Below are 10,779 nucleotides of genomic sequence, written 5' to 3' on the forward strand. Positions count from 1 at the left end.
CAGGTGTTTATCAGCCAGGCTGGGGATGATGCGATTCTGTAACACGATTGTAATGCGCAGTCACTGACGTTTTGCTGTCCAGCGCCATCTGTCGCACATTTTTGAACTTTGTTTGTTTGTTTGTTTTTGGTTCTAATAAAACCCCATGTCATTCCAAGCATGTGTGTCAATTTTTACCTCTCTATCTATATTATTCCGTGATTTATTCAGTTTTCAAATTTATACTGACTTTTTGATCACCCGGTACATAGACCTGTTTATTTCTACAATGGTTTACATCAGTTTACATCTTGAACATTTAGCTATTTTTCGACATAATCACCATTTCTGTCGATGCATTTTTGTAGACGCTCCGGCAGTTTTTGTATGCCCATGTCGTACCACCTCGCCGCCATGCTGTTCAGAAAGTTATGAACCTCTTCTTTCACCTCGTCGCCGGAGCTGAATCGCTTTCCGGCCAAATGTTCTTTTAATCTAGAGAACAGGTGATATTGGGCGCCAAGTCAGGACTATAGGGTGGCTGTGTGATTATGTTCCACTGAAACTATTGCAGGAGAGCAACGAATGTCTACGCCGTTGATCAACATTCCTCTTCTCCGGATCTGAATTGCCAGTTTGAGTTTTTTCAGAGTCTCACAGTACCTGCCAACGTTAATTGTGGTCCCAGCGATTCAGCTCCGACGACGAGTTGAAAGAAGAGGTTCATAATTTTGTGAACAGCATGGCGGCTAGCTGGTATGACATGGGCATACAAAAACTGCCACAGCGACTACAAAAATGCATCGAAAGAAATGGTGATTATGTCGAAAAATAGCCAAATGTTCAAGCTGTAAACTGATGTAAGCCAGTGTAGAAATAAACAGGTCTATGTACTTATATAAAAAAAAGAGACCTTACTTTTGTGATTACCCTCGTACATGACTGTTTCCATTCATCTCGGGTATTAACAATTTTTCAAGTGGCTCTTTGGAGCTGTTGGACTTTCTGTACTTGTTTCATTTTGCAGATAACGATTACTGAAATATGTCAGGATTAAGGAAAGTGAACTTAAGTTGCCCTCATTTATCACAGGGCGCTGAACAAATGGTGATCGAACAGCCCTACGAATGATTTTTGCGCTATGTCATTAATAATGTTATTAAATTCAGATTAAACATGTATCTCCCACACAGCTGCTATATCACTGACAAATTCTTTAATAGACGTCGGTAGTGAGTTAGGATTCCTTGAACAGCTATTACGTACCCACGCACACGTACAGGGGGGGTTACACTTATATTTTCGATGTATGAGAGTGCCTCATGAAAAACGAGTGATTGTGGGACAACGAAACGTCGTGGAAACATTTGTAAGGACTTTCGGAAAAGAAATAGCGAATAAACCATTCAAAGAAACACATTTTAATTACCACATGGACGGTAACATTTTGTTAGTTGGATGCCATTATTACGTTCCCGGTCACAAACGACGTTCAAAGTGACCATCGCCGGCCGATGTGGCTGAACGGTTCTAGGCGCTTCTGTCCGGTTGCAGGTTCGAATCCTGCCTCGGGCATGGATGTGTGTGATGTCCTTAGGTTGGTTAGGTTTAAGTAGTTCTAAGTTCTAGGGGACTTGTTTATGCTTAGAAAGCATAAAAAAAGTGACATCTACACCCACGACAGCCTGGAACCGCACCAGCGACTGCTCCACTGCTGCCCGAAACATCACAGAAGCCATGTTCGCTAACTCTCTCGCCATCCTCGCCTTCAACCTCCAACGTGTGTTAGTGTCTCTCAGGAAGTTCCCGTCCTCCGGGTAACCCGACTGCCAAAAACCACACGGTTCAAATCTGGTGACCTTGGTGGCCACGCAGCTTGGACCGATAGGCCGATAATTTTGGTGAAGCTCCATCGTGCATCAAAACAGTTGAGTCCACAGCTTCTCTCTCCAGTAAACGTCAGCGTAGCATGTCACAGCTATGTCTGTCGTTCACGCTGCTTATCCTCGGTCCTTGCAGTCCGTGTTCCTTAAAGAAAAAATGGGCCAATCACGAACTGTGACGTGAAGCCACACCACACAGAGACGCGTTCACTATGCAGGCGAAGTTCGTGAACGTTCGTTGGCGGTGACTATCCCCAAAATCGACAGTTTTGACTGTTCACTGTCCCAGAGAGAATAAAGTGCGCCTCGTCTCTCCACAAAATGCTCTACAGTCCCATGTCATCAACTTCAGCCCTTTCAAGAAAGGATACAATTTCACAATTGCTCTCAGCACTTTCCGGACGGTGGACCACGGATTGTTCAGCTTTCGTGACGCAGTTCGTGCACTGCTTGAAGATGGCACATTAGGACCAACGATCTCACCCATGGCAATGGCAACTTCTTCAGAAATTTGTGTCGCATCTGGCCGTCGGTCTCTCCCAGGAACAATTCCCATATCGTGAATTAATTATAAATTACAAATCATTTTCCTCCATCCCAGTGCATAAAAAGGACGCCTCCGTATTCCTTTAATGCTGCTGTTTTGACAAAACTGCTTTACGAGTACAGACCTGCTCAACTTGTCCAAGGCCACGTTGTCTGCCTGCAACTCTGGGTGCACACTCACGCTAATGCTTCAACCCTACGTCACCATACCAGTAGCGGCAATGACACTTCTAACAACGCAGATCATGCTATGCACATCATTTCTATAAAGTGGGGGACCCATACGAGACGTACTTTTCCGTCTGTACTGGCTCAAGTAGCGTAAACCATCCGCCACCTCTACGATACGTTCCCTAACGCAATATTTATTGTGGACATGATCTACGGATTAAGAGCGGTAGAGGCGAAATAGTGAAGGATACGATACAACTGGCCATCTTTTATCAGTTAAATGAAGTCAAGCAGCTCAAAAAAGTCACTTTACTAAACGTTATGAATACCCGACTCGCTCTCCACACAGCTCACGTAGCCATTGAGCCTCCGATGTCATAAATCACATTACAGAGCTCTCGAGCGGGAATACTTGTATAGGTAACATCTTCGAAAATGTTTTAAAAAAACACTCCGTCTTCAGGCCACCAGTGGCCTACCGGGACCAATCGACCGCCGTGACATGCTCAGTGGAGGATGCGGATAGGAGGGGTGTGGGGTCAGCACAACGCTCTCCCTGTCGCTATGATGGTATTCTTGACCGAAGCCGCTACTCTTCGGTCGAGTAGCTCCTCAATTGGCATCAAGAGGCTGAGTGCACCCCGAAAAATGGCAACAGCGCATGGCGGCCTGGATGGTCACCCATCCAATTGCCGACCACGCCCGACAGCGCTTAACTTCGGTGATCTCACGGGAACCGGTGTATGTTCTACATCTGAAAATATCTGGCCACATAAGAGAAACTGTCGTTTCCAGATAGGACGTAAATCTTACAATGGAATGCATAATGTACAAGAGAAAGGAAAAGATTAAACATTCGCCCCCTCTGCCAGCTAACAAACTTTCGTCGAACCTGACCCGGATCTCGGCTAAAGCAACAGACCAGACACAACTGCCTCCATTAAGAAATACTGCCGACCGCGATGTCATGGTTAACGGCACTAAGCCAATATCGCTATCTTCATAAGATCTCGTCCGCTAAATATTTGACGGACTTCCCGTTACAAATTATAAAAACTGCAAGGTAAATTCGGAAAAAACGTATTACTATTAAGTAATACGTATAGTAATACTAATAATGGTAATAATAAGGCAAATGTTCACCGTGTATTATGGTGTATATTATGTGCATATACAGGGTGTAAAAAAATTATGTTCACAAAAGTTTTGAGTGTTTAGGGGACATAAAAAGAAACAATGCTATTTGTGACAAAAAAATGTCGCAGGTGCACTGTACCCCCCGCTAGGGGTGCAGGGAGGGTTTGAAGCTAGTGACGTTGTGATGATGATCGAACTGTCTTGTGTGACACATTGCTGTAGAAATGTTGCTGAAAATTCCGTACGTCTACATTAACGCACAAATGACAGTTGCGTTCTAATGAATGTGTAACCCGCTCAAAACAACCAGGTGTCTCATATATAATGATTGCAATTTCTGTCGGAAATCCATACGTTAGCGACAAATACAAGACAATATGCATCACAAGGAAGTTTGAACTCTTTCCCCGAACAGCCATAGCATCAAAACTTTCATGAAGTCCTAGTGGGGAAACAATGTACCTGCGACATTTTTGTCACATAAGGAAATTGTTTCTTTTCACCTAGTATTCTAAAACTAAAATTTGATAAACGTAATTTTATACACACTGTATACTGGATGAAAAATGTAGGACTAGTTAACACCGAGCGTGGTGGCGCAGTGGTTAGCACACTGGACTCTCATTCGGGAGGACGATGGTTCAATCCCACGTCCGGCCATCCTGATTTACGTTTTCCGTCATTTCCCTAAATCGCTCCAGCCAATGCCGGGATGGTTCCTCTGAAAGGGCACGGCCGACTTCCTTCCCCGTCCTTCCCTAATCCGATGAGACCGATGGCCTCGCTGTCTGGTCTCCTTCCTCAAACAACCCAACCCACTAGTTACGAACGGTAAACGGCGCTGGGCGACCGATGACGTCACGTATATGCGAGTCTCTGCAATGACTAACGTGTTGGAACATACTGAACTGGAATATACCAGAACAGTGGCACGATATAATGGTTTTCATCAGGAAAGCGTGTGTCAACCACGAAACGTACAATGTATTTCACTAAAATTGCTGGGAAATCGTGTTTTTTGACTTTGTCAACACTGACCCAGACTGTCGGATTGCAACGTAATCTCGACCGGAATAGGCTACAGATCACCGTTTGACCACAGCTTAGTTTATAAAACTTTTCTCGGTGTGTAACTTACAACAAGCCAAAACATCGTTCCCGTAAATGAACTGCAATTTGCACCAGACGTATGAAGACTTGAGCTGTCTCATGTTGAGAAATCAGAAGCAGCGATCTGTTTTACTTGGTAAAAACTTGGTAAAAATTTTCTAAAGCAAAGATCGCATAACTATTTCTTAATTTACAACAACCAGTTCCGACAGACTTTGCTGTCATCTACACGTTTTCAAAAATTTTTGTTATAAAATGTGTTCATTTTGAGTTGGAACCTCACGCCAACTTGACATGCAGATAAGACGTAGCACATTATGCAAAGCTTTGTCATGCATAAACATTTAAAACCAAAAAGCTCCATGTGTACATGGCCATGTCCGTCTACGTAGCGCTCAAACATATCTATTACATCATACAAAACACAGTGTGCTACTGCACATTTTATTGTGTACTGTTTTTCATGACGTAACGATCATCTACATCTACATATATAGACACGGCCATGAACAGAAGGCGCCTTTTCATTTTCAATATTTTATTTATGGCAAATCTTTCATAAGGTGCTACATTTCATCTACATAACAACTTGGCATATGAGTTCATTTTATAACAAAAATTTCTGAAAACGTGAAGATGACAGCAAACGCCGGTTGTTGTAAATAAATAATTATGCGATGTTAGCTTTAAAAACAGTTTACTAGGACGTATGAATGCTAGCGAACAACATGACTTACGCCCCCATTTTAAAGAAACACATTATCCACAAAACATACGACAGACGCATATTAAAAATGCGGCTGAAAGATACGAAAACAGCCAAGATGTCAACTACGTAAAGTATTTTAGAAATGACAGCATTTCGGATAGAGTTTGACAGTGCAACTTACAGCCTCCCACACCCCCTTCGAAAAGTATGTTGCGGAGTCAGACTCCTCTGCAAATGTCCGACGTCTAGGTTATGTTGGAAGCTAAAACTTTGGTTTAAAGTTAGCGAAAGCAACGAATGTCAGTTCGAAATAAGGTTTGTGGTAACAGATTGACCTGTAACAGAGCCGGACTGTTCACGTTCGTGTGATATTCAGTCAACTTTCCGTTAAGAAAAGTAGAACTGCATGGTGCCCAAGATTGGAACGAGTATTTTGATTTCGGGCTATTGTACCATTCTCAAGCAACTACGGGGACACTCGTGTCAACCATGTTTTCATATTTTCTATGCGTAACAGATGGCAGAGACGCGTGTCTTATTATGCATATGAAAGATGTAAACATGGTTGACGGGAGAACAGTGTCTTCTTAGAAGATGACGCATGGGTGCGTTTCACAGTTGGTTGCCGACTGATAATATTACAGCGAAATCGCGACTGTCAAGTACGTTTATTAAGAGAGCAGCCGCGAGAATGTGGCCTCCAGTAAAAGAAAATAAACAGAAACAGAAAATTCGAAGAGAATATGGCAGCTCCGATAGGCAGACGGAAGAGAATAATTGTGGCGCATGCAAAAAATCCAAATGGTTTTATTCCAAACTTTCTGGTGTTAGTCATTTCAAATAAGATCTCCGAGTACCACGAGGAGGTGAACCACAATAATTTTCTGAAATGGTTCGAAGACTATGTGCTTCGAACTTTACCCAAAAAAGGCATGATTTTTATGGATAGCGCTCCCCATCATTCAGCTACACAATATAAGGCGCCCACAAAGGTAACAAGGGGAAAAAAGAACTGTTACATACCGGTTCACTATAACTTGACAGCGGGGGGGGGGGGGGGGGGGGGCAATTATTAGAATTTGATTCGCAACACAAGCCGTAATATGACTGACGTGGAAAGACTTTTGAAGGAGGCAATTGTAAACGCAACACCAGAAGACGGGTAAAAAGTAGTGAAACATGTCAAAGGAATAATACCGGATGCACGGAATAATGCGGATAAATTACACAACAGTGCGCCTAAGACAATTATATCTTTTGCCACAACGAGCAGCGACACCTATCATTCCATTAACTCTGAATTATGCGGTGTTTTCCCATTGTCTGGCCAGTATATACTGTACTTAAACTCTTAAGTGACACAGATAAAGACAACACTGGTTAACAAATGGAAGTACCATGTATAACTTTTTGGCCTGGTTTACTGATAAGCATATTTACCACACCATACCTGATGGCACAATAGAAAGACAAACTGAGCGTTTTTCATTCATTGTTATTCCTATTATTTGATCGTTATATTGTCTATATTCCAACAATTTCCTGTTCGACAATGAAAGCGAGCACATACAGTTTCCTATAAAGTGGCAGTTACAGTAATTACTGTTACTTCACACAGTAAGATTTCTGTTTTTAATTCAGACGCTTGCACGTTATACAGGGAGTAAATTTTAAGCATGTAAGCCCGAATCGTGCAAGCTAACATGAACTTAATACCTGTGAGAAACAGCGGAAGTGAAAAATACAAAATGTCCTTTAACAAATAAGCCACTGTGGTGTCCCACATGAAGAAAATGATCAAGATTATTTTAATTTTAACTTACAACGTAATCATTTATATTTCATTTATCAGTCGTCATGCAGTACAGACAAATATTGACACTACAGGGGGCAGAGGACAATACGTAACTTTTAGTATGTCTGAGGACGTCCCAATCCTTTGATAATATACCGTGTCTGTACGACAACATGGCCGTAATACGGGCTCGCAGTGTCATCGTTCAAAGTTGACTCGTCGTATCGTAGTATTCCGTAATTAACGACACTGTAACGTGTATATCGCGGATAAGATGGTACTCACCACTTTCCTCTTTTTGCTGGGGGGCGGTGGGGGCAGAGCCGCCCCTGGGCCCCTCTTGCCGCCTCCGGCCGCCGCGGACGCAGCGGCGCCGGCGGATGAAGACGCTGGGGGCGGAGGCGGCGTCGCAGCGCCTCCCGATGCCGCTGAGCCGCCGGCTCCAGATCCGGGGGCGGCGCCGGGGGCCGTGGAGGCGGCGCCCGAGCCGCCGGGGGCGGCGCGAGCACTGCGTGGCGCCGGGGAACGCATCTCGCCTGCGTCACCACAGCACGCACTGAACGACACAGCTTCACCCTAAACAGATACTAAACGCCACTCAGTGCCCTCACTGCACACTCACTTAACACCAATAGTAAACACTCGTCACTTCTTCCCGGAGAAGACGTCGCTCACAAACACGACTTCACACTCAGTGTAAATTTCTTTCAAGCGCAGCACTAAAGCCTGTGTCACACACGCCTGCTTCGAATCCTCACCACACAAGCGCTGCAGTACTTCTATACTGCTTCCGACACCACAGATAAACACACTACTTCCAACTACACGTGGTCGCACTTGCCTCGGCACTGAAAGGCCCAAAGCTCTTCGCAAATCGGCCCAACGGTTCTACAGCACGATCTTTGGTCAGCTTTGGCGATCTCACAGCTAGGCACGAATTATATCACTACTCGCGCCACTCGCAACATAAACAAACGCTGCAGCATTTCAAAACACCACAACGTTAACACTTTTACTTCAGATTCTTTCTAGATGTCTGGTACAACTGTGCCAACTTGTTTCTGATGCACGAGACGCCAGTTACTTGCTACGATCAGGTAACACAGCGAGTGATTTATGATCGCGTGGTCAATCTCTGCACCGCATAAACTGCCTCACTGCAGTGCCAGAAATGTCCTCACAGATCCAACACCAACCCAAACGACTTACAATAAAGTGACAGTCTGTCGGTTCACAATGTTTACAGATACGTTTTCAAAAAAACGTAGCAACTTTGGTTTCGTCTGGCACAAAAAAGTATTGTGCGCATTAAGTTTACTAGACTACATACAACTGTGATCTACTTTCACAGTGGCAGTCTTATACATCCGTCGACACGTACCGTTTCGTAAGCCACACTTTCCGAGTTTTCGGCTCACTGTTGTCTGTAGCACAATGCCAGTGTACGAAGATGTGAAGAATGTCAGCCGCGGAATGCCGGTAGCAGGAGCTTGTCGCGGAGAGTAAGGTTAAAAAGAGTGTGTGTGTGTGTGAGAGAGAGAGAGAGAGAGCGAGCGAGTAGCTCTCGGTAGATATGTAGCGGAGCGGTGAAGAGTCACAGTAGCGGCGGAGCGGCGGGGGGGGGGGGGGTTCCCCCGTCAGGCGAGCACGCCGCGGTCGGCGCCGGCAGGGGCAGGGCTGCCAACTGCGGACGGCGCGGCCCGCCGTGGCATGGCGGCGTCGCCTCACAGCGGACGGGTTGGCGCGCCTGGCGCCGGCGCCCGCCCGCGCCGTCGCCCGCTCAGCGTAGCCGCCGCGACGCCCCGGACGACGCCGACGTCTCCGCCGGAGGATCCTGCACGAGAGGAGAGCGGGAGCTGCGTCAGCATTCTTCCGTAGAGGCGCGAACACGACAGGACTCGGGAAAAGCTCCTCGTACGAAATACATTTTACATTAATTGATGACTAACTGAAACCGTCAGCTGCCGACAAGTGTTGCTGATATACCTCGATGTGGACAGTTGAAAATGTGTGCCCCGACCGGGACTCGAACCCGGGATCTCCTGCTTACATGGCAGACGCTCTATCCATCTGAGCCACCGAGGACACAGATGAATAGCGCGTCTGCAGGAACTTATCCCTTGCACGCTTCCCGTGAGACTCACATTCCCAACTGTCCACAATTCTACCTATGTAATTTACCTTATAGACATTTGCCCATCCACTCATTACTCGCGCACGCTTTGGCGATTCCCGTAAGAGAAATTATGGACAGTTGGGAATGTGAGTCTCATGGGAAGCGTGCAAGGGATATGTCCCTGCGTTGGCGCTATTCATCTGTGTCCTCGGTGGCTCAGATGGATAGAGCGTCTGCCATGTAAACAGGAGACCCCCGGTTCGAGTCCCAGTGGGGGCACACATTTTCAGCTGTCCACATCGAGGTATATCAACAACACCTGTCGGCAGCTGAGGATTTCAATTAATTATCATTTATTCTAGAGAAGCTGCACGGTCATCAAATGTATCTGTTCTATGGAGAACAGTTACTGTCTTCATATATACATTTTACATTCTTGTTGATTTCTATTATACGGGGATTAGGCCGTGGTCTAAGGCACGATTCTGTGCACAACGTGTCGTATTTTGGACGCATCGCCAGAGGCTTAAAAAATACAACAGAAATTCCTTGAAAGACATCATGTTTACGCGACTGACTGTTAAACTTTTTATTTCCACTACTCTAATTTGTACAGAAAGCAGATGGCAGTTATAAGACTCGAGGGGTATGAAAGGGAAGCAGTGGTTGGGAAGGGAGTGAGACAGGGTTGTAACCTATCTCCGATGTTATTCAATCTGTATATTGAGCAAGCAGTAAAGGAAACAAAAGAAAAATTCGGAGTAGGTATTAAAATTCATGGAGAAGAAATAAAATCTTTGAGGATCGCCGATGACATTGTAATTCTGTCAGAGACAGCAAAGGACTTGGAAGAGCAGTTGAACGGAATGGAAAGTGTCTTGAAAGGAGGATATAAGATGAACATCAACAAAAGCAAAACGAGGATAATGGAATGTAGTCGGGTTACCTCGGGTGATGCTGAGGGAATTAGATAAGGGAATGAGACACTTAAAGTAGTAAAGCAGTTTTGCTATTTGGGGAGCAAAATAACTGATGATGGTCGAAGTAGAGAGGATATAAAATGTAGACTGGCAATGGCAAGGAAAGCGTTTCTGAAGAAGAGAAATTTGTTAACATCGAGTATAGGTTTAAATGTCAGGAAGTCGTTTCTGAAAGTATTTGTATGGAGTGTAGCCATGTATGGAAGTGAAACGTGGACGTTAAATAGTTTAGACAAGAAGAGAATAGAAGCTTTCGAAATGTGGTGCTACAGAGGAATGCTGAAGATTAGCTGCGTAGATCACATAACTAATGAGGAGGTATTGAATAGAATTGGGGAGAAGAGGAGCTTGTG

At 44.9% G+C, this 10,779-nt stretch overlaps 1 protein-coding gene across 1 annotated transcript in view; it reads right to left on the reverse strand.

Moving 5' to 3' along the window:
- Positions 1-7,861, reverse strand: part of LOC126210005 (mucin-19-like) — a 282,532-nt gene extending 274,671 nt beyond the window's left edge. The window contains exon 1 of the mRNA XM_049939112.1: positions 7,616-7,861. Coding sequence (XP_049795069.1) covers positions 7,616-7,861 — 246 coding nt within the window. The remainder of the gene's footprint in view (positions 1-7,615) is intronic.
- Positions 7,862-10,779: the final 2,918 nt, after the last annotated feature.

The sequence above is a fragment of the Schistocerca nitens genome, chromosome 10 (assembly GCF_023898315.1).
Source record: "Schistocerca nitens isolate TAMUIC-IGC-003100 chromosome 10, iqSchNite1.1, whole genome shotgun sequence".
Lineage (NCBI taxonomy): Eukaryota > Metazoa > Arthropoda > Insecta > Orthoptera > Acrididae > Schistocerca > Schistocerca nitens.